Source organism: Filicampus tigris, chromosome 16, assembly GCF_054856515.1.
Source record: "Filicampus tigris isolate MCC_2025a chromosome 16, RoL_Ftig_1.0, whole genome shotgun sequence".
Classification (NCBI taxonomy): Eukaryota; Metazoa; Chordata; class Actinopteri; order Syngnathiformes; family Syngnathidae; genus Filicampus; species Filicampus tigris.
The window spans coordinates 2,858,752-2,882,622 of NC_141232.1; the positions used below are offsets into that span (position 1 = coordinate 2,858,752).

At 44.5% G+C, this 23,871-nt stretch overlaps 4 protein-coding genes across 7 annotated transcripts; 1 reads left to right on the plus strand and 3 right to left on the minus strand.

Moving 5' to 3' along the window:
- Positions 1-2,653: 2,653 nt before the first annotated feature.
- Positions 2,654-8,823, minus strand: LOC147134075 (ras-related protein Rab-40C-like). The gene is given in 8 exon segments (XM_086056285.1): positions 2,654-3,085; positions 3,944-4,103; positions 4,105-4,167; positions 4,336-4,413; positions 4,477-4,537; positions 5,239-5,299; positions 7,023-7,184; positions 8,508-8,823. Coding segments are annotated over 7 exon segments (840 nt in total). The 5' UTR covers positions 7,165-7,184; positions 8,508-8,823; the 3' UTR covers positions 2,654-2,810.
- A 905-nt stretch (positions 8,824-9,728) lies between these two features.
- Positions 9,729-19,469, minus strand: pigq (phosphatidylinositol glycan anchor biosynthesis, class Q). Of its 4 annotated transcripts, none has more exons than XM_086055088.1 (13): positions 18,156-19,469; positions 16,036-16,197; positions 15,335-15,715; positions 14,573-14,769; positions 14,351-14,482; positions 13,950-14,070; positions 13,387-13,513; positions 13,148-13,301; positions 12,081-12,192; positions 11,915-11,995; positions 11,503-11,617; positions 11,347-11,408; positions 9,729-10,745 (listed from the first exon to the last, which is right to left on the minus strand). In XM_086055088.1, exons 2-13 carry the CDS (start codon positions 16,186-16,188, stop codon positions 10,578-10,580), a joined length of 1,803 nt encoding a protein of 600 aa, XP_085911214.1. In that variant the 5' UTR covers positions 16,189-16,197; positions 18,156-19,469; the 3' UTR covers positions 9,729-10,577. The 4 variants fall into 4 exon arrangements, with proteins under 4 accessions (XP_085911214.1, XP_085911215.1, XP_085911216.1 ...); XM_086055089.1 differs by having other exon boundaries at positions 18,126-19,469; XM_086055090.1 differs by lacking the exon at positions 18,156-19,469 and adding an exon at positions 17,422-18,108.
- eef2kmt (eukaryotic elongation factor 2 lysine methyltransferase) lies at positions 17,505-19,914 on the plus strand. Its single transcript, XM_086055094.1, has 8 exons — positions 17,505-17,879; positions 18,007-18,069; positions 18,140-18,220; positions 18,289-18,390; positions 18,815-18,948; positions 19,010-19,266; positions 19,571-19,720; positions 19,795-19,914. Exons 1-8 carry the CDS (start codon positions 17,760-17,762, stop codon positions 19,899-19,901), a joined length of 1,014 nt encoding a protein of 337 aa, XP_085911220.1. The 5' UTR covers positions 17,505-17,759; the 3' UTR covers positions 19,902-19,914.
- On the minus strand, positions 19,884-23,682 carry alg1 (ALG1 chitobiosyldiphosphodolichol beta-mannosyltransferase). The gene is made up of 13 exons (XM_086055092.1): positions 23,330-23,682; positions 23,177-23,254; positions 22,776-22,879; positions 22,551-22,699; positions 22,140-22,229; positions 21,830-21,943; positions 21,583-21,713; positions 21,109-21,147; positions 20,974-21,033; positions 20,794-20,904; positions 20,431-20,545; positions 20,228-20,303; positions 19,884-20,146 (listed from the first exon to the last, which is right to left on the minus strand). Exons 1-13 carry the CDS (start codon positions 23,622-23,624, stop codon positions 19,988-19,990), a joined length of 1,521 nt encoding a protein of 506 aa, XP_085911218.1. The 5' UTR covers positions 23,625-23,682; the 3' UTR covers positions 19,884-19,987.
- Positions 23,683-23,871: the final 189 nt, after the last annotated feature.

A 23,871-nucleotide genomic window follows, 5' to 3' on the forward strand; every position in this document is an offset into this window, starting at 1 on the left:
TCTTTTTTTTTGGGGGGGGAACCTATCCTCTGTTATTCACTTTTTGTGCCAAGAAACTATGTCGAATTGAATTGAAGAGCTTCATTTGGACAAAAAGTAGTGCTTTGTTGACATCTTGGTACTAAGGAACTATGTTGAAGTGAGTTGAGGGTCTTCATTTGGACAAAACTAGTGGTTTGCCACCATCTTGTGGCATTTGTAGGCAATTATAAATCTTTTTGGAGGGTTGACTGGCGGAAGTTTGGTATTTCCGAGAAGGCGAGTCATGGAAAAATGTGACAAATAAATGTAAATTATATTCAACCGAAATTGAGAAGCGACTTATTGGGGAGCGGGGTGAAAGCTGGTAAAATCTGTAAAACATTGATTAAAAATAGCATTTTCCGCCAAGATTTTCTAACAAAACGAGAGGAACAAAAAAATGAATTTGGCACAATAGATTTGCTTTAGTGCGCCGCAAAAAAAATTGGATCTGGCCCCAAGGCCTTGAGTTTGACACGTGCCCTAAATGGATGAAAAACACTTCCCGAAAAAGCTACCGGTAAATTAAACTGGTCAAACACCGATACGATCTCTTCACGCTGGCATTTATGACAAGAGGAACTGAGCTGGAAAAGCAAAGTGAGGTGGTTGTTGATGCGGAGAAAAATGGCGGCAAAAGAGAGCCAGTGAGCTGTGGAAGGGGGAAGATGAAAGCGCAGCAAGGAGCTGCCGTGCACTGATGATGAAGATGAAGATGAAGAAGAAGCCCTCCTGAGATCCAAGTGAGGAGCATCCATTATTCAGCAGCAATGAATCATGGGATGGCGCACGGAGGAGGCGGCGAGGCCGACATCAGAAGACTCAGGCTGCGTTCGCAGTCACTCACTCATTGGCTGCGCGGGGATTTTTAGATAGTTGAAACGATTAACCGAATACTCCCTAAATACTATTTTGGGCCATTTATATAGTGGACTATATTGCTGATTCATCTATCAAATGGGCAAGAATAGAAGTGCAACAATTATTGATTAATCACCAATTAATCGATGATCAAAATACTCAACAACTATTTTGATAATCATGTGGAGACCTTGCTCAACTTAAAATTGTCCAAATCGTTGGAATTTCAGCCGCTCAACAGTAAAGAGCCTCCGATTTCTGTGGTCCTACGTGAAAGCAGCAGGCGAATTATCTTTGTGTTGAAACAAAATAAGACTTTTGAAAACATCTTCTTTTTCTTTGGAAAAGAACGACGCACATTTTTGCCGATTTTCTGACGGCCGCTACAGACTAAATCAGTAAATCAATTTAATTTTATGCATTATCTGCACTGTCAATTTGAAATGTCCTGTTTTTTAATACAGGGTGGAAATTTAAAAAATGCATTTTCCCACCTAAAAAAATGGACAGAATAATCGAATAATCTTTAGTTGCAGCGTTAATTCACTCATCATAGTTCCTTGCCACCGAGACTTGGCGAGTGAGCGATTCCGTCGCACCTGAATAATTTCCACTGCTCTGGTCTTAAAATAGAACGCAACAAGCAACCAAAAAGTGTCAATTAAGTCTCACATACTCCCACTGAAGAGAGTCCCAGATTTTTACAGATTTTCTGCTTTAACTTGTGCGTAGCAGGACTGCAGCCGTCCCACATTAACTGGGAGTGTAAATGGAATTATGGAGGCCACTGTAACATAAATATTTGAAAAACACATCATGACGCACGGTGACAAGCTTCTAAGCGGATTGGCTCCCTGGTGAGATTTAAAAAAAAAAATTTAAAAAAAATGGCGTAATAAAAATTTCATGCGGCTGAAAGGCGACTCCACGCAGCGCACCTCAAATCCGTTACACTAGGACGACTCCCTGCCTCAAAAAAAAAAAAAAAAAAAATTCCACCCCCGATACGAGCTCGTTTTAGCCAAATTAGGAGGAGGGAGGGAGGGAGCAGCTTGGGACGAACGGGAGCCAGGTGTTGTGGTCTAAAACGGAGCCTCAGTGCAAGTAGTAGCAGTTGTAGTAGGCAAGTCAAAGTGTACAAGATGAAGGGAAATCAAGGGAAAGACTCCTTCGCTTGTGTCAAGTTAAAAACAATTGTGCGGGACCTTAAATAGTCACTTTTCCTGGCTACTAAAATCCTTCCAATTTCAGACGCTCTAACGAGTCTGCTGGTCGCAGGTGGAGACCGGGAACAGGACTAGTTTGCGTTAGCTCCGACGGCAAGACGCCCCCATGCTGACACGCGACGGCCGGTACGACGAGGCGCTCCGGTGTGGGAGGAGTGTACGGGTTCGCGAGTGTGTATGAGTGCGTGTCGAGTGTGTGACATGGCGGCAGAGGAGTGAGCGAGGAATGTGTGAACGTGTATGCTAGGTGCCTGAGTGAGTGTGTGAGCGCATGAATCGAGTGCGAGTGCGTGGCCTGTCCAAAGAGATGTTTGAAGAGCGCGTGAAAACGCGTGTGAGGAGTGCGGGCCAAGGAGCTTTTCCGAATGTGCTTGTGTGTGTGTGGCCGTTCCCAAAGTGTGCCAACTTGTAGCTTATTGACTTTTACAAAGCAGAAAAGAAGACTTGTGAAGAAAAAAACAAAAAAAACCAAAAAAAAAAACAGACACTTCATGAGTGTCTGTCTGTACAGGCGGAGAAAATGTGTTTGTTTCTCACGTGAGTGGAGGTTCGGTAGTAGCAGCGGCACAGTCAAAAGCGTCGGACTCCTCCTCCCGGGACGGCGCCGCGGCCAGCGCCAGAGCTTCCCGGCCCGGCCCGGCCCGGCCCGGCTCGGCGGTCGCTCAACCGGCCCGGCGTGGTTCCCCGGAGGGCAAGTGGCAGTTAGGAGATCTTGCAGTTGCTGCGCGTGCAGTTCTGCGGGGGGCTCTGCGGGGGCCGGATGGACTTGGAGCGCTTGAGGCTGTTGCCCTTGGAGCCGCCGGCCGGGTTGGCCAGCGAGTACGAGCGTCCGTGCATCATGACGGCGTTCATGCCGTTGGCCATGGAGAAGGACTTGAGGTGCGACTTGATGGCCACGGGCAGCGGCAGCTTGTCGATGAGGTGGACCGGCGTGCACGACACGATGGCCCGGCAGCACAGGTCCTGCAGGCTGAAGACTGCACGACAACAAAAAACAACAAAAACATCGACGCGATGAAACAAAACAAAAAAAGCAAAAAACATCAACACGACAAGTGGGGGGGAAAAAAAAAACCATTCACTTAAATGAAATTCCAAACGGGAGTTCTGATTCTGAAACGGCATTGGCTGTTTCAAAAATTCATCAAAAACGAAGCCGTCACTCACGTGTTTGACTTGCGAGTGCAAACTTGAGAAACTGGAATTGGACTTTTTTTGCAGTTTTTGCAAATATCTCATAAAAAAAAGAGACTTTGAGCTATTTGATGCCATTCCCAGGTGAAGTTTAATGGCAAACTAAAGGCAATGAAACCTTGTGTGTATCTAACACAATCAAACTGCGGTGCTTTAAGAACCGCCCCTGCTAGCTTAATGCTAACATAATGGAAACTACCATAGACATACTAACAGTGAGCAGCTGAGATTTTAACACAAATGGTGCCACAGCACATGTAGAGATAGAGATAATACTCACAGGCATATATTCTTTATCCTCTATGAAAAATGACTACTATTACATCAACTTAATGAGTAGCAGCAGTCTTCTTCGTTCAGGAGACTGCGCAACCGCATTACATGATACTGCCTCCTGGTGGCAGAGGCAGGTAAGATTCTACATTCTATTGAATTCTTTTATTATGAGTGTTTTGAGCCACGAGAATGGTCATGAAATGAATTCAGTTCTCTCAAGTATGTTTGGCCACCTATTGCTCACTCCACAGCTTCTTGCCGTGCTTTCATTTCAGTCTGCGTTTTCCAATACGTGACTCAAAGTGTAGCAAGATCCAAGTCCCAATTTCGCAATGACCATGAGCATCAGACGACTCGGCACCCACCTCGGTTGGGCTTCCAGAACTTCTCCATGCCGTGGCGCATGAGCACGATGCGCGACAGCTCCGTGAAGGACTCGATGACGTTGAAGTTGCACAGCGGGCTCACCTCGAAGAAGGTCATGCCGTTCTTCTCGGCGTAGGCGCGCGCCTGCTCGGTGGGCACCCTGCCGCTTGAAGGCCAGGTGCAGGCGGTTGCCCACCAGGATGCGCGGAACGCCGGGCGCGTGCTGCCCGCCACAGACAGAGAGAGAGAGAGAGAGACACACCCATTGCGGCCGCTCGTGATTAGTAAAACGGAGACTTCAAATGTTACTATTACGGCGGATGGACGTCAAGATGGAGAGAGTCCGCGCGGTGCATTTAAGCACATGGCGGCGAGATCGAGACTCACGGACCTCGTCAATCTCTCGGATCCACCTGTCGATGCCGTCGAAGGACCAGCGGTTGGTGATGTCGTACACCAGCAGGATGCCCTGCTCGCGAGGGAGAAGACGGTGAAAATGCAAATGGGGGAGGAGGAACACACGAGGCCTCACCTGAGCGCCGCGCGAGTACGAGCGGAAAATGGTGCAGAAACGTCCCTGTCCTGACGTGTCCCTAAAGACGAGAAGGACGGGAAGAATTCAGCACAAGTGGAAAAAAAAAAAACCCATAAAAAGAACATTCCTCATCATGCTCCCCATTTACGCACGCGGAAGGGGCTGAAAAAAACGCATGGAAGGCTATGATTTCCGACGCTCCCTGAAGGCAACACAGATTAGAGAAAAAGACGGAAAGATAAATAGACCGATACATTAAATTTCACTGACAAATGCTCTATTTATTATACGCTATTTATAATAATATTTTTTTTTTTAAATCAACGGCCGCATTAAAAAAAACATTTAGCATGGCCCTTAAGGATTTCATGTTTTTTCAGATTTTTATTCATAAGATTCGATGAAAATGAATCTTTGTTCCAAATGATTTGCACATATGTGTTTCAAGACATTTTAGCGGTTTTAAAAAAGAAAAAAAAGAAAACGAAAAATAGTCATTTGTTGAATTTGCAGCGTTAGCAGCCGGCTCGGCTTCTGCGCTTGCCCCCACTTTCGCCCCCCAAAAAAACCGTTTGTTGACGCTCGCGCGCAACAATGCACCCGCGAGGCGTAAGTGCTGTGACGTCACGCGGCGGCCATTTTAGCCGGCTTTTTGCCAGCTCACTCTTCTGCGTGGAAGGCACCGATGTGGTCAGGCGTCATCCCAATAGCTCTGAAATACGTTTTCGCTGAGCGAGAAAGTGGCTCGGATGTACTCACCAAAGCTCCAGCTTCACCCTCTTGCCGTCCAGAAGGATGGTGGTGGTCTTGTAGTCGATGCCTGCATGAACAACAAGAAGAACGGGACTGTCACCTCTCCCACAATGCACTGCAGTTACGATGCAATTGCCACAATATTTGGTGCATGTTGTGATTTTGAAGGCAAAAATCCTGCGATTAAAGCAGGACGTTGCACTTCCTCAAAAGCTCAACAATATTTCAATTGTCCCTCCCACTGGTTGGTTTAACGGCCAAAAGAGAAAACTCGTGTGACTACACCTGCCGCTTCGTGTCCGGACATGTTCCCCCGCTGGATCTTCTCAACGGTTCCTGTGGTTTTGCATGCGGTCGGTGAGAAAAAACCCGAGGCCAAACACCTGAATGGCAGGTTGGTGACGGTTTTACTACTTTGGACGCAGATGTTTTATTGTGAGCGTGAGTGAAAGCTAACCAGGACGGCTGCTAATGTCAACAAAATGTTTGGCGTGCGCTCGGGCTAACAAGTTCCGCGCAATTGTCACGTGAAGTGGGAAAGTAGTTTACAGAGGGGACTTAGTTTTCGGCAGTGGTCCAGTCCTATGTCAATAGCGGAAGCAAAATTTGGGAGAATGCTAGAAAAAATGTTTCAAAGCAAAGCAAAATAGCCAAAAGCTCTATTCATTTTGAAATGTGTCATAAGTGCAGGGTGAAAACAGTCAATTCAAATTAGAGATTGGAGTTTTCTGGGAAAAAAAAAAAAAGCCCATGATTTTATTTCGCCCAGTTCTAGATGAAATCCAGTGTAGCACATTTTCGATTGTAAAAGCCATCGCTGTAATTGCACATTTGGACGACATGAATTGGCGAACGAGTGGCGGCAATCATCAGCCGCTTGCTAACATGCTCAACATCAACATCCTGTGACGTTCCGAGCTAAAGTGCTGAGCTAATTCCGTTGCCGAGTTGGAGAGAGCGCTTCCCGGGATGATCGATGGCTCTTGTGATGTGGACGCTCGATGCTTCTATTCTGGGAGATGAGAGAGGACGGCTCGTTCGACGACACGGTGACGACGACCGCGTGGAAGAAGCACGGACTCCACGCTGCCTGTGAAACGAGCCTTGCGGCTCGATGACGTATTGCGGCGTTGGGCTACGAGTGAAAGAAGACGATGATCCTGTCGGGTGAGAGGTTATGCCATGTAGGGGCCAGCGCATATGACATTTAATTGTCTTTGTAAATGCTTCAGTGTAAACATTTTATTGCGTTGATAGAAATAAAGGCCTCACCGTGGTCACACTCCTAACAAACGCTCGGTGCAGCCTGCAGTTGAGTAAACAAAAGCTTCCGGGCCGCCATGCAGGAGGGAAATTAGCAACTATTTCATCACATGGATGAAGTAACTGACAACAAAACAAAAGCGGCCTGTCTGAAAACACTAAGAAGACTAATACAGCTTAGATCAAACACACTCGAAGGCTCCTTGCCTAAAAAAAGAGCCGGAGGACATTTTCACCCAGTCCCAAGATTCAGTTTCTTCTGTCCTGATTTCCTGCCGTTTAAATATTTACTGCGGTCACACAATGTCCTTGTTATTGTTACTTTTAGCCAGCAGGTAGCGGACAGCAGGTAACAGATGACTTTTCCTCACATTTTGATTTAATAGTAAAGTTCCAGATAGTGCTACAAATGTTAAATAAAATGATCCCTGCCAAGCTTTGCAGCTTTGGCCGCAATCGAATAATTGGAGTTATTCGACGAACCGTTTCAGCTCCGCGTCCAGTAAAAACCCATAAAAAGCACTCACCGCTGCTGTACGCGTAAGGCGATTCGGCCGAGCCGTCCTGCAGGCTGTCCAGGATCTCGCCCTTGCCCACGTCGCTATCGCCCACCAGCAGGAACTTGAGCAGGTAGTCGTAGCTTTTCACCGGGCTGCCCTGGCTGCCCATGGCCTCCTCTCACATGAGCCCTGGTGAGCAAATCAACGATGAGGGCATCGAAACAAAGACGCTCATGGTGGCCGGAAAACGCTGACTTCACACCTGTGTGTCATCTGCAAATAATTTAGCGACTGGACTAACAACAACTCATCAATGGGATGCAGGCTTGAGGCAAACAAAAAATATAAACCGTCTAAAATTAGAGAAGGCAATCTGGGATGCAGTGCAGACAAATGAAGGTGAATTTCAAAGGCTGATATCACATTGATTGTATGAAATATAAACATAAAGTGCTTTTAAGTTTTTTGGTTTGTTTGAGTGCTTAATACAACGATAATAACGTATGGTCATGTTTTCAGAAATGTACTTTTACCTAAAATTATCAGACAACAATTGTTTCAGGAAACTCTCTCACATTTTGTGAGGAATAGTTTTGTATTTAATGATGTCTTTTCCCTTGGTAAATTTTTACTTTATGCTTTTTTTAAGGCTGGTTGGACTCTTGTAATAGTTTGGTGAATGTGGTTGTTATGACATGTTGTTTTACATCCTCATTTATGAGCTACTATCACAAACTGTGGTGTAGATCTTGAGAATGTATCTTACACTGTACAACTATTTTAATTCAGATTAATTTGAACTGTGCCATTTTTATGAACCTTGAGTTTGACATATTACACATTAACGCATTCATTAATACATCATTTGTTGCCTTTAAAAAGGTGCAAAAGAAAACCACAGTAAACCACAGTCTAGGTTCTAAAGCAGACAAATTAAGGTGAACTTGGAAGGCTAAAATTATTATTATTGTCGATAATATAACCACAAAATGTATTAGAAGGATAGTGTGTGCTGACTTGACTGTTGACTAAAATAAATAATAGTTAGGCTTTCAATTGTCTTTAAAAAAAAAGAGAACACAATATGGTTAGTAAACACTGCAGGAAAATGAAGGTGAATTTAGAAGGCTAAAAAATCATCATCACACATTATTAGACTATTGTCAGTTACAAAACCACCGTAAATTAATATTGTGCAGACTAGAGTGTTAAATAAAACAATAATAAAACGTTTTTCTCCTTTAAAAAAGGCGAGAGGAGCTATTTGCTAAGTCTTAACAAGGGAACAACAAGCTATCCCTCCGCCGCACAAGCTAACATGCTAACATCCTTCCCACATCTGACGGCGGCTAACGTCATCGAGTAGGCGCCACAAATGATTATGAATAATCATAAAAAAAGTATTTCATGGCACCGTCACCGGTCACATTCGCTTCGAGTTACACGGGTGAGCCAACGGTTTAAAATAAACACACACACACCGGTATTAGCAGATAGCGCGCTGATGCTAACCTGGTGAGCTCCACTCCCAGCGACGTCTGCTTGATTTCAGGCCGCCTCGTCGTCCTCTCGTCCGGCTGCGAAGATTACTGGAACGTCCCCTCCGTCACATCCAGGGGGACGGTGTTATGCGCGAGGGCAGGGGAGAAAAGCGCCGAGGCGAGGGTTTTTATACTTCCAGTCCGAATCCGTGCGCGTCCTACGTCGTGTCACTCCGTCACGTCCATGTTTCTCCATTCCTCCGGGCCATGGATGAAGACATGCCGAGAACAGAGACGGATCTGCGGATAGCTGACAGATTGCCGTTGGACTACTCTCTCCAGCTTTGAGCGTCCGCCCCCTCATTCGCGTGATTGGCTGCTGCCCTCGTGAAGGCGTAGGAGGCAGGCACCATTGGTTGCATTACGCTGCCAATCAAACTCCCTTGTCAACAACACGTAAATTGTGGAAACCAACAAAGATGATCAAATATTTACATTAAATAAAGACAGAAGCAATATTGATGACACTTATTTGTTGTTATGATATTTTAGTTATTGTAACATTTTGATCAGATTGCTGCTAGGCTCCTCGTTTGCGCTCCCTCTCTCCCGCCCCGCAGTTTGAGGTTCCGCCTCTTCATTCCGATGATTGGTTGCTATATTCACCATGGAGAAGGCGGACGACAGCATTGGTCAAAAGAAGTTGTCAATCGAACAGTACCGTCAACAACACGCGAATGGCGAGGGCAAACAACAAATAGGATCAAAATTTCGCATTAAACAAACATAGAATAAGTACTCACGACGCTGATATATATTTACATATTAAATTTTAAAAAGCTATTTTAGTCTTTTGCACTTTTTGCTCCTCTCTCGTGCTCCTGACTTCCAACTCAGAGGCCCGCCTTCTCACTCGCGTGATTGGGCGCTGCAGTCACCGACGCGTAAGCGGAGGACGGCATTGGTCAGAAGAGTTGTCAATCAAACCCTACCGTCAACAACACGCTGATGCTGCGACGAAACGAGATGAGCAAAACAAAGACAGGACACCGATTGAAAAAGAGCTGTTCTCCCCGTTTAAGTATTTTAAACACTGTCATAGACCAAATTTAATCACCAAATTTCCCTTAAAACGCAGCAATTTCTTCGTGGGATTGCGTCAATGTGAGCATATGACAGGCATATAAATAATGTACAGTACATTGAGAATACTGTATCAAGACATTTGACAAGACAAAGACATCAGAATCAATCAGATTTTGAGGATTTGCGTTTAATGGAAAAGGTTCACCGTCAGAGCATCATGGAAAAATCAATAAAAATGAGTACAAATCAGTTACAAGTAAGACAATTTCTCCATTAAGAGTGCACTAAAAATAACATTATAGGCACGTAACAAGAATGACAGAAATCATTTTGATAACTATAATTAAAAATGAAAATCACAGCTTGTCCAGTTTACCTCATTTGGTCTAAATTAAGACTAAAAGATTAAAAAAATAAAAGTCAAATAATTCACACGCAACAATTTACAATTAGAGCTTGACCTGGTGGGAGTATTAGCTCATGGTGGCTAAACAACTATTAAAATGAACACCATTTTTTTTATACTTAAGTGCATCAACAATTTAGTTCTTGGCAATACTCATGTTATTTTTTGTTGTTGTTTGTTTTAGTATTATCGCTATTAACAAATTGTACTGTATAAACTATAGCAGTTCTGCAGCCCAATACTCTAAACTACCCGCATAACAATTGCAGCAAACAAAACATGTAACTTACAGGTGAATAAATAAGATTAGAAAAATGTTTGAGAAATGGCGCACCCTTCACTTCATCTCATAGGGCAGTAGAAATGTTTAACACAAAAAAAATATTTCAGTGTTAGAAAGTCAGTCTGGAGTGTTTATGCATCATATTTCATTAGAAGTGAGTTGCCGGTCACATGATTGGTCCCTTTCTAAGTCCTAACTGGCCGCTGGAGTTGACTGGGCAGCATGTTGGTGCGGCTACCACTTTTGTTTTCCATTTCCTCTCTCTCGCCTGCGTCCATCTGTTTCCATTTCATGACTTATTCATTTCATGTTGCTCAGTGAGTCAGTCAGTCGGCCTTGGCGGCATGGCCTTTGGCGCTTGTGTGCGTCCACGGGTAGATGAGCTCCCCGACAAAGAGCTTCTTGGCCAGGGCGCCCCACGAGTCTTTAGGGTAGCAGCTGTAAGTGGGTATGCGGTACGTGTCAACCACAGCGTTGCTCTTCAGCGGGTTAATCTGACGACAAAAGTGACACGGAAGATGAACGTTGTTATGATTTGATAATGAGCATGATTATACTATGCATACAATGCAACTTATCTGCATCATAATTGGTGGAGGTGTGAACCCCATAAAAACATGGGTTAAAATTGCTGCATTGGCAATAAATTTGTTATTCATTAAAAATATTACTTTGCTGAAACCCACACTGTACCTTTCCAAAATTTGAATTTTGTTTTGTTGAATTTGACCTTTTTAACAATATTAAAAATATATCCATAAAATTACCATTATTTTTTGAAGATACATATGTATAAATGTTTGAATAATAATTTATATATTATATGCAGTTCGTTTTTTAAAACATCACTATTAATTATTTAAAAAGATATATATATTTTTCGATATAGCGTATAATCACATTTAGAATTCGCTTTGTTTTATGGGCCTTTGCAGAGCTCGGTGCTCCACTGAGTGACATTCAACACCTTAAAAATTTAAATATTGATTTATGAATATGGCTCAACAATAACAATCAGGTAAAATCTAAATCCTGCTTATTATGGCCGTAAAAAAAACAACATCATCAAACTATAAAAGCAATGTGAGGGCTCACCTCCATGAGCAAATGAAGAGCAGCTCCGGGCTCCTCACTCAGCACCCGGAACCTCACACCCTCTGAGCAGCAGGTGGAAAACAACAACAACGCAAAACAGAATTATTACCCGGTTATTCATGTCGATGACGTGAACGACGCGGAACACTGGTATACCTGCGAGTCGGTACGGGCGACACACGCGAAGGCCGATGGCGAAGAGCGGGAAGGAGTTGATGAAATCCACACTCAGGTGGATGATGCCTTGGAATAGGACGATCACCAGACGCAACTGGACAACACACACACGCACGTGCGCAATATAGCGTTGTCCATCCTGCTACAATCTGTGTGTCCACATTTTATAGATATTGCACAAAATCCCGTCGACACTGAAGGGCCAAAATGAGCCTAAAATGGGCGTTTCAAAGCAAAAAGACTTTCTGGAAAATGACCACTTCAAACCAAAATGGCAGACTTCCTGCGTCTCGCGGGCATAGTTTCTTGAGACTTTTTGGTGGATCTACTCATAATAAGACATGCCTGCCAAATGTCATGTTGCTAAGTGAAACTTTTTTCTTCTTCTTACCAAGGTGAAGACCAAGTAGTAGAGCGCAGTGGTGGGCAACAGGAAGAGTAGGATGGTAAAAAGCAGCGTACCAATGAAGAGCTACAATGACACAAAAGAGCGTTCGCATTGCGCCTGTGTAAGATTGGCATGTAATAAGTTAAAAGTCATTTGCGTGCGCCACTACCTGGTCCAGGTCGTAGGAGCAGGAGTCGACCCTTTGCCTCAGGACGTTCCACTTCTTGCCTCTGAAAAGCCGCCATAGCGAAGAGAGGCCGTAGATCTTCAGGCAATACAGTCTGTCACATTCACACAATACGTTACAACATTTATACGTGAAGCAAATGAATATGCAAAAATATTCCATAATGCAGCACGGGCCCGGGCTATCTTTAGCGTCAATGCATTATTCACTGCAGCCTCTTTTCCGCCTCAGTATCCATTATTACCAGCAGAACTCAAAAGAGGGGCCAAGCACTTTTTATGAATAAGTAAAATTTGTACGTGTGTAAAATATGTGATGATGTCTTTTGTTGACTTTCATTTTTCTCATCACTTGTCCACAGAGCAATAGCAGCAAAAAGTGAGAGCCTGCCATCTGCAGGTGACAGACAGACATGTCGCAAAAAGGAACATCTACTGTACAATATATTTTCACTGGAAATGTGTATTTGTGTAACGTGACGTTTCTGGACTTATGTATTACTTCAATCGGAATTGTATAGGGCAGCCAGAACTAGGAACAGGAACAGGAAAGGGAACCGGAACTATCAGAAAATGACTGAAACTAGAACGATAACTATAATTGAAACCAGGAAAGGAACTAGAACTTAAGTGGAAATCTAAGTAAAAATATGCTAATTAGAACTAGTACCTGAACTAGGACTGGAACTACAGTTACAACTGGAAATGGTAGTAGTGCTAAATAAGACAAACTTGAACAACAGTTCCAGATTGGAACTGGAATGAAAAAGTGGAACTTCAACTAGTACTAGACCTACAATTGGACTAAGACTAGACTGGAAATAGCACTTGTCCTTATCCTGGTACTACAAGTAAAACTGGAACTATGAGTACAACTCCCACTGAAACTATAACTAAGACTGGAACTACAATTGGGACTGGAGCGAGAAGTCCAGCTAGAACTGGAACCAGAACTACAACTAGGACTGGAACTGAGGCTGAAACACAAAAAGGCCAGCAGTGGTAAAAAAAAAGGAAAGCCTCCCTCCCCCCTGCAGGTGAATATGTGACCTGGCTCCATAGACGTAGAAGCAGTAGATGTGGAAGGTGAGCAGCGCCACCATGTCGGACAGCAGGGAGAGGGCAAAGGTCAAACCCAGGCAGGCCGACAGGCCGCCGTACCACAGGATGGACTCCATGAACGGAGACAGCAGGTGCACATAATCTGAAAGACATCAAACAACTGTTTGGTTAAAAAAAAAAAACATGCCGAACTACATTTTTGTACATGGTGTGCGTTGTTCACTCACTGATCCACAGGTGGATGTGATAGAGGAAGAAGCGGCCCAGCACCTGGTCCAGGGCCCGGTTCATCTTCAGTCCAGCCGGGGCGCCCATGAGCCACTGGAGCAGATCCTGAAGCTCCTTAGCAACGTGCTAACCAACGAGAGTTACGACTAAATATCAACACGGGTTATCAACATGCTCAACATAAAGAATTTATCCTTAGCCACGTGCTACGGCAGAGATGACAACAAAACAGCAACATCACGTCCCCAGAATTGATCCACTGTTATACTGCTTATGGTACAAGTGAAACATCCAAATAATGAGTTCTAAAAACTCAAACAAAATGGAATTAGATGAACTAAAACTCGTGGCTCTACTCATGACAAAAAAAAGCAAAACTGGAACTACAACTAAAACTGGAAGTCAAATGAAACTAAAACTAAAATTGGAATCAAAACTGGAAGTAAAACTAAAAGTGAAAATAGTACTGGTGCAGTAACTCAAACTAGTACAAGTTCTGGAACCATGACTGATCATTACAGTTGAGTGCGTGTTAGCAAAACGAGCATTGAGTGTGTCTTACATCAGCAGCAGGAACTAGCGTGTTGGCTATCATGCTAATGTGGTCGTCTCTGTAGAGCCAGGAGGCCAGCAACAGACCCAGACCCACGTCCACCAGGAAGGACACAAACACGTTGGCCTTTCTGCACACGCACACGCACAACGTCACAATCGACACGTGGGCGGGCCCGGCAGAAGTACGACAATGCGACAATACGACGAAAGGGAGATCCCACTGCAACAGGGACGAGAACTGAAAATGGAACTTGAACTAAATCGTCTACTGTAGCAAGAACTAGGCTCAAATTGCTAACTTAAGTAAAACTGAGATTACGGAGATCAGCGCAAGGACTGAAGCAAGACGACCAAAACGCTTGAGCAGACTAACGTTGTAAAAAGGAAGAAGGAGACCGGTGGTGAAACCTGATGAATTGCGTGTGATTCTGGGCTGGTTTTTGTGAGCTGATGGTCTTGAGGTGCTGTGTCCTGTGGCTAAACTGCACACAGGACGACAACTTGGACCACAGGAAGGGCAGTGGGAAAACTTCAAACAACCTGCATAGGACCATAACAACGCACGTGTCAAAACATGGCTACACTGGGCTATTTTAGCATAGGACAGCTTAGCATGTGACCTCTCCTGACCGCATGCTGCAGATCCAAGTCCACACAGCCAGGATCCGGCTGAGGAGCAAGCAGACTGGCACGGAGGCCTGTTTCAGGAGCTCCACGATAATGCTTCCCTCTCGACCCTCAGACTGCCAGTGGGTGGACTTTAAGGGACCATCGTCATACTTGTCCATGAAAAACAGGGGACCGCTGCTAGACACCGTGCGGAACACCTTGACATAGAACACAACGCATGGAAATGGAACTGTAATTGGAACAAGAACTATAACAAACTGGAACTACAACTAGGTGAGAAGTAGAAGTAAAACTAGTAAAAAAAATAAATTAAAAAAAACCAGAAGTGGGACTAAAATGGAACTAATACTAAAACTGTAACCACAGCTAAGATAGAACTAGTGCAAGAACTAAACCTGAAATTGGAAAACTAGATATGAAAATGGAACTACATCTAAAATTTGAACTACAACTTCAACTAGAATCAAAACTGTACTGCAACTAAAACTAAACTTAGATGCAACTAGTACTAGCACTAAACTGGAACTGGAATTACGATTGGAATTAGAACTAAAGGTGGACCATAACCAACCGAAACTACAAGTAGGATAGAATAGTGAAATAAAACTCTAACTGGAACTAAGATGGATCAAGTACTAGTACTAAAACTGGAACAGAAAGTGCAACTAGAGGTGGAACTAGGGCTGGAACAATAACTAAAAGTGGAACTAGAATATGAACTGCACTGGATTTAGTGTAAAATGGCGGCAACCGTGTCTGCACCTGTCTCAACTCGGACGGCGAACCATCTTTGGATTCTGGGATGCCGTTCTGGACGGGATGAATCTGCGACAACATCACCTTCCTCTGCTCGTAGTGGACAAAGATCACTTTCTCTTCCTCTTCCTCATTCTCCTCCTCATTCTTCTCCTCCTCCTCATTCTTCTCCTTCTCCTCATTCTTCTCCTCCTTGGGTGGCGGAGTGCATCCTAGGAGGCGGCAGGTGAAGCCTTTGTAGCCCAGGCGGCGGCTGATCTGGAGCCAGCGCTGGCGGGGGAACATGGTGCTCAGGTCCCTCAGGAAGCTGTCCATGCCCTCCTCGCCGTCCTGTGGCAAACTCCACGAGCCCAACACGGACAGTTCCACGCGGCTCTCAGCCGCCATCTGACACGTTGACAAACACACGAGGGAGGAGTAGAACCAGGATCAAACCTCATCAACTGTGTGGGTATGGTAGCTGACTTGTGAACACGTGTGGCCTCAAGTAGGTGCAGTAAGTCAACGGGAGCTAGAGCTGCAACTCGAACTGCAACTTAAAGTGGAAATACAATTGGAACAAGAAGTAGACTTGAATTGCAGCTAGAAGTAGTACAGAACCAAAAGTGGAAGTAACACTGAACTGGAACTAGAATTAAGACTGCGGTGGGACCAGCATATTACTCATTGATGGTGCATTGTGTGTTCTGACGGTACTAGTGGTGTACCTGCTGTATGTAGCGTTTGACGTGGCTGGGGATAAAAGGGTAGTGGATGACGGCCAGCACCACCGCCGAGTCATGCTCGGGGATCCAGCGGCCCACCAGCAGACCACTGGCTGCGCGGTTGCAGCATTGGGGGAAGAACACCTTCAGAACCATCTCTGATTCCTGCAAAAGCAGCAAAGAAATTAAAGCAGGTGCTCATTTCGTGCTTGGTGGTACCAAAGTCACCACGAGTCACCAAAGTCAAGAGATACAGAACCGATTTAATGGTAAAAAAAAAAAAATAATAATAATAAAATAAGCCAAAACTTTACATCTCGCGCTTGCAAAATGTCAAAGAAAACTGGGTTACTTCAACTCTAGTTCTAAGTGGCTCAAGTAGAAGGAAGCAGAACCTAGTTGAGGGTAACAAACACACCAGATGCATTTCGAGTCATCACAAATGTAAACGGCGGTGTTTAGAGAATAACACTGGTGCGTGTGTATGTACCAACATCATCGACTGTCCTCATTGTTGTCCTTCACGAAGGGCACAGCACCCGAGGCACACATTGCATTGATTTCCTGCCCGCTCGTTAGCTAGAATAACTGTACAAAAGCTCTGCTGGACTAAAATGTGGAGAAATAAAGAACCTGGCGTACAGTATACATTTATTTTCCGTTTTTGCATCGTGATCAATTCAAATTGATTATCGTTGTGACAGAGCTTTAGGATACCTATCACAGTACGTCGATCAAAATGCGAAAATTAAACGGGACTTCGGTTTCACAATAAAAAGATTAAAATGTGTAGTGTAGTCACGATAACGTCAGGAAATATATTGTTATACTTGGATTTTTTTTTACCTTACTGTCAGCACAAAAAGTTTCCCTTCCGTCCAGAGTACGGTTTACTAGGCAGCCATTTTGTTTGTTGACAGTCCTACACGCTAACAGTTCCGATGGGAAACAAACGCCCGGTGTGTCTTCCAATTTGTTGTATTAAAAAAAAAAAAAGAAAAAAAATACATTTTATATATATATATATATATATATATATATATATATATATATATATACACATTTATATATATATATATATATATATATATATATATATATATATATATATATACATTATATATATATATATATATATATATATATATATATATATATATATATATATATATATATAGTACCTGACAAATACGTTTATACAGTCTAGTCTCCGTATTATATTTTAACTGAACATTTTATTTGAAATGTTACTTTTTTTAAGAATCCCTTCATACAGCCATTTAAATATGTCATGGAACAATTAAATATTAAAACGCTTACATGGCTTTTGTTTTTTCTTTTACTGAAACAAATATATATCGTGATAATAATATTCATAATTATACTCACAGTGAATGAGTGCAAGTGCTGTTGCTTCTGCTGTCAGGAAATAAGGTGAAGGAGTGCCCCAACCGTAAAGTAACTTATCTCCTTTAGCAGTGACAGAGCAACAAAAAGGCGGGATATCATTCTTCATCTCAACAGTTTTGGTTTAAATTCATGCTCTTTAATTAATTTATAATTTCTCGCATTATATGGTAATTTTCTAGTTATAAGTACTACAAAAACGCCAGAAATACATGTTTTTAATCAAGAAAGAAAGAAAAAAAAAAAGACCAGAGAGTCTCGTATGGTACTCTCGCGATACATTTGCCGATTGACGCGGAAGTAAATACGCGAACACGTGAATGATGGAGCTTACGAAGTCAAATAACTTTCACTCAAGAAAACAAAACAGAGCTGACATTTTAAAACAATTCCAGTCGCGTTTTTTCGCTACCAGTCGCCTCGTTTCATTCCCTTGGACGGTGAGTAAACGCTTACATTTATTACATTTACCGTGTTGTTTGCATTTATTCGGCGGGGTCATAATAAAGCTACGCGTCATTTTGATTAATCAAATAACATCTAAATGGTACTTTATGCCTTTTACAGTTTTTAGAAAATGAGCTTGAACGCAGCAACTCATCTGACGTCATCTTAGAGATCCTCACACAGGTAAGCGGTGCACACACCATTTTCTTCCTAAAAGTCACAAAATGGAGTGTAATGACCGTGTCTGTGTCAGACGTGTGTTCACACACTGTGTCGGAAGTTTCCGCCTTCACCCCGATACCGGAAGTCCTTTCTCTCTGAGCTCATAAGACGGGTGAGTCTCGTCCCGTAATGGTAACGCTGTTTCCCGGATGCTGTTGTCATGGTGACGCTCATCTGCAGGTGGAGGCCGCTGGATGCGAACCTCTGGATGAGCTCTACGATGCTCTGGCAGAGGTAGTGGCGGCCCAAGACGTGGCGGAGGGATACCGGACCTACTTATTGGTACCAAAGTCACCACACACACACACACTCAGTGGCATCATGCAGAACCTGCTTGATGGTACCAAACTCACAATTCACACGTTCAATGACATCATGAAGGACAAATAACGAACGTGAGGGTACCAAACTCACAATTCACACATATTGAATTCACAAGCAGAAGTGCCAAATTCAGGACCAGAAAGTAAGTAAGGTGCTTCTGGGAGCTTGTTTACCTGCCGGTTGAGTAGACGCACCCATGGCTTTGGCCAAACTAGCAGAGTTTTTACTTTCTGGTCCGGGATTTGACACCTAAGAAATAAAGAACCTACTTCACGGGACCAAATTTTCCTCATTGCACACTCAGTGAACTTAAGGATACAGAAGCTTTTTAACGGTACCAAACTCACCCACACACACTCAGTTGGGTCCATGTTGTCCTTAGCCGTGCGGGGAGGCCGTCAGCTTGTTGGAGAACGTGGCTTTAATCTCCGAGGGGACGACAGGTCTCGTGACATGGGAGGCGGCCCTCTACCTGGCAGAGTGGGCCTTGGACCACCCGCAGACCTTTGCTGGAAGGTACCACAATTTTGAAGAAAATCACCTCAAGACTTGATGAACAGCAAGTTCTCTTCTGCAGGAAAGTTCTGGAGCTGGGCAGCGGCGCGGGTCTGACCGGCGTTGCCGTGTGTAGCTCGTGTGGTCCTTCCTTGTACGTCTTCAGTGATTGTCACCAAAGTGTCCTCCAGAGACTCAGAGACAACTTGAGCATCAACGGACTTCGAGACAACAAAACAAACAACGGCAGGACTGAAGTCAGAGTGCAAGAGCTGGACTGGACGGACGTGACGGAGGTTCGCTTGAATGACATCAGCGCAGACGTGGTCATAGCAGCAGGTCCGACCTTCCGTAATACTGCAGGACTGATGGGTGGGGGGGAAAAAGGCAGAAAAGGTGTTCTAGAATGTAGCCAAGGTCCTGGAATGCTGAAGGTCAGATGATCGATGTTCTAGAACAGGGCTGCTCAAGTCCAGTCCTCAAGAGCCCCTATCCAGCCTGTTTTGCATCTCTCCCTGCCTGCAACACACCTGATTCAAACGATCCGCTCATCAGCAAGCTTTGCCCAAGCCTGATAACGATCGTGACCACGTATGTTTATACTTCTTTTCTGTGTGTGTTGTTTCATTTGTGTGCGTTACAGATGTAGTGTACGATCCTGACGTGGTTGTGGTTCTGGTGCAGCTTCTGTCCAAGATCCTGAAGCGCGGTGGTGGTCGGGTTCCCTCTGAGGTTCTCATCTGCTCCACCGTGAGGAACCCGCAGACGTACGCTGCTTTCAAGCACAGTCTAAGTAAGAAGCAGCCTCTCACACTGATTGGCCAATCATGTCCATGAGGCGGAGTCTTAACAAGGTGTGATCGACAGGTGCTGCTGGGATCGGCCACCGGGTGATGAGCGGCGCGGTCAATCACATCTTTGAGTACAACAGAGAGTCTGAAATAGAGCTTGTTCAATTGTTTGCGTGTCAATAAAGTTTTATTATTATTATTATTTACAACAGTGGAATGTTCAGTAACAATTTAACAAGGCCGCAGTTTTGGTTCGAGGCCCCGTACGGTCACCTAGAAGACGAAGATGAAGACGAGGATGAGGAGGACAAGAGCGGAAGGACGTGTTGGTCCCAGTTGTCATCCCAGCGCTGCCACCTGCTGGCGCGGAGGTTCCGCCTGAATGCGCCCAGCTTGCCGTCACTGCTGGGGAAGTCTGACAGCAGATTCTGGAAATACAAAGTTAGAAATACTGGTTGATTATTTTGTTGTCTTTAATTGATTCATGAATCAATCAATTTAGGTGTCACCTTGAACTGCTGGGCCAACTGCGGGCCGTCAGAGAAGATCAAACCGTTGTGCTCGTGCTTCACAAGTTCCTCTAGGCTGAAAGGGAACCAAGAGAATTCCCCCGATAATTTATTCAGAAAAAAATCAAACGAAGCACAGCGCTTGACTTTTTCCTAATTGTGTTACTTTATGGTTGCGCCGTATTTCCCGGTGCCAAACTCACCACAGGAAGTGGACGGCACACACGGGCAGGCAACATCCAAACATGTCCACCACCTTCATGGGCAGATCCAGACCGCTGGAAGACTTATGCAGACACACGCCAAGGTCGGCACAACCTGAAAATAAAACGCAATGCATGACCAGAAAGAACGAGGCTGTTGGGTTAAAATGGGGTACACACATAATCAACAAATTGAAAAGGCGAGGCCTGGTCTGGTGAGTGCGTCAGCAAACGAGAGTGTGGAGTTAGCCCTCGTTGGCTCAGGTTAGCAATTGTCTAACTGCTAGCCAGTCTGCGTGTCGACATTAATGCCACCATCACTACAAAGATGAAATTTGCTTGCTGTGTGTGTTTGAATCTGACCTAACAAGACAGGATAGTCTTCCGCCTCCAGCCAGGGTGTGCAGATCTTCACGTGCTCCAAACGTAGATCGTCAATCATCTTCATGTAGCGCTCCTTCTGAGGACCTTTCCCTTCACGCGCACACAAAAAAAGGCCAAGTCAAACCAGTGCCCACCATCAAACATCGCCGCCAATCGTACCCGTGATGACGCAGATGAGTGGCGGCAGAGTCTCTCCCGCTGAGATGAACTCTTCGTATTCTGTCAGGAACAAGAAGGAGAAACTCAAAACACTCGACTTGATTGCGGTGTGCCAAAGTAGAGTTGATGCAGTACCTTGAAGGGCCTGCAGGAGGACGGAGAAGTCTTCATCCTCTGAGGAGGAACAACAACGTGATGAACAGAAGAATAGACGTTGCATAGAGCTAGTTTCCGTGAATATTACGCCCCCCTTAAATAATAGGCTCCCCAAAAATCACCCTTACAAAGCAGCTTTTTGTCTGTAATTGTGTATAATACGGCCCCCAATTTGCTGGTATCCTTTTATCAGAGTGAATAGTATGGATGAATTAGGATTCAAAACATACCAATAAAGTTTAATGCGTTTGAATCCAGGTCTAAAACTGGATTTTTTTTCACAAAAATTGTGTATTATTCAGTACAACAAATAATGCTTTTTCATCCATGCCAGCGACATATCGGGAAAGGCAGAACAATTCAATGGTTTTCCACTAGATGGCAGAAAGTGCAATGATTCTGTGTATCCATCTGTTGCCATCCTGACAAGAGAATAATTCTGGTGGTGGGCACCTGTCCAGCTGGTGCTACTGATGAGCAGGGCGGGCCGATCGGGCCTCAAGGTCACTGCGTCATTGTCGAGGTCTCGCGCAGAGAAGACGGTCGATTCTGACTTGTGCATGACATCGTCGTCATCGTCACTTCTGGAAGGAAAAAAGAAGATTAAAAAAAATCCTTTCTTGGTGAAGCAGCATGTGGCACCTGAACCAAGGATGTTCCAAAATAACAAGGCAATGTTCGCTTGAGTCGTAGCACCTGCCTGCAGTGCCGAAAGGCAGGAAGCGTGCGCGAAAGCCGCACAAAAAGTTTGTGCCGAGTCTCCAGTGGCGTCTCTTTGAAGATGGCCGCCGGTTTGTCGTAGAGAGTGGTCGCCCTGCAGACACCAAAATAACAACCCAGTAAATTGGTGCGGATTAGCTGATTCATACCCTTGCACAGTTTCACCACCACAACAGGCTAATTTCAGAAACAGTCTGTGTGAATTGAATTGGTGCCAAAAACACATAATACTTTGTAGTCTCTTTTCAACAATTAGCATGTTGCTAAGAGTCATTAGCGCCAAATCCTACTTGATGCCCCAGTTCCTGTGCAGGTCTTCCTTCATGGCTTTGGTCACACACAAGTGCTGAGACGCCAGAGGACCAAACACGTGCTCATACCTGAGGGATGAACATAAAGTTTTTATACTAGACATGGGCGAGAGCAGAAAAAAAATGACTGAACTAGAAAAAAAATGTTCCCACATTCCAAAGAGAAAAAGTCCCTGTGAGCATTTTTGTATGCTGTTTGTATGCGTTTCTGCTCCATTTGTGTTAAAGTAGCAGCGGTTTGAAGCGTTAGAATTGACCCAACAGCTATGCCAGCTTCTATTAGCCCATATATGGCTTTTCACAGTTAGCATTAGGCTAATGGATTTTGTTAGACCAAATAACAGATTGTTTTTGCTGTATGTGTCCGTTCTATAGAAAACTGGCACTGACCACTTTGCAAGCCGCACAAGCGGGTGCGCGCGGCCGTGGCTGAGCGCCATGATGGTGTAGCCGTAGTTGTGCCAGTCGATGAGCAAGCGGCCGCCACGCAGGACGCACGTCAGCCACGCCGATGCCATGCAAGGCAAACCGGGAGGATTCTGACAAGAGAAAAGTAAACCTGCGGTGGAGGTCACTTCACAGTCGTGATTGGCTGTCGGAAGTCACTTGACCCACCTGCATGAGTATGTGAGCGTGTGGTTTCAGCATCAGTAGCACCAGCAGAACCTGCGTGAACTGAATGATTACTTTGGTCACGTAGGTCAAAATCTTCGGGCCACCTGAAAGTTTTCAGATATTGAAGAAAAAAAGGTCGACCATTCATGTGACCATTAACCTCTACAAATCCATTTGGTTGGGGGTATGACTGAATCTAAGTGCCTCTGAATTCTCTGATTAAAGTTTGGATGTTCTAGTAGGCTTTCCAACATATTATTTTAGTCCCATTAGCAGAGTTCATGGTTCGTCGAGAACTTCTACAGCATCTGAACTATCTCACTACTATTGGCAACCAGTCTGTTGTTTGTCTATCTGTGCCCTGATAATAAAGAGAACAAGCAAATCAATCAATCGCTTACCTCTGACGCCTTTGACTTCTGCAATCGGGAGGATTTGAATCCTCTCGTCCATCAACACGTCTCGGTGAGGTTTGCTGTCTAAACGTAAAGCATTTAAATGAACACGAATCGTCTTAAAAGTGTATGAAATGTGTATAAATGCCTGTATTTTACCTAAATACCCCACAATGGTGACTTGAAATCCATTTTTACTGAGCGACAGCGAGTGATACTGCATGCGGGGACTACGACCGATGTCCCCGAGAACCAGCACGCACACCCGCCGCTCGCTGCCGCCGTCCCGCCGCCTCAACAGCCGGCACAGGACGACCGCGAGGCCCACGACCGTCACCGACAGCAGCGGCCACCAGATGCTCGAACCGGCGCCGCAGAACACAGTTATGAGAAGCGGAATCAGCGCAAAAAGAACCAGAACGAGAACAGTCGGGCTGGGGGCGGGCGGCGCCATGTTTGTTTGGGATCTGTGATTACGTGTGGTAACAGGGGTGGAGGCGGGGCTACTGATTTAAAGAGACCGCAGAGATTTGGACGACATCAGGTCGAAAAAAACAAGAATTGTACAGTAGTATACTTGTATGCATATAAAAAGTCATATTATATAAGTAATTGACATATTTATTGGCATTCCAAATGTTTCGTAAAATTTGAAGTCACTTGGCAACTGTTTGGTTGGTCTCTAGTCGGACAAGATGATG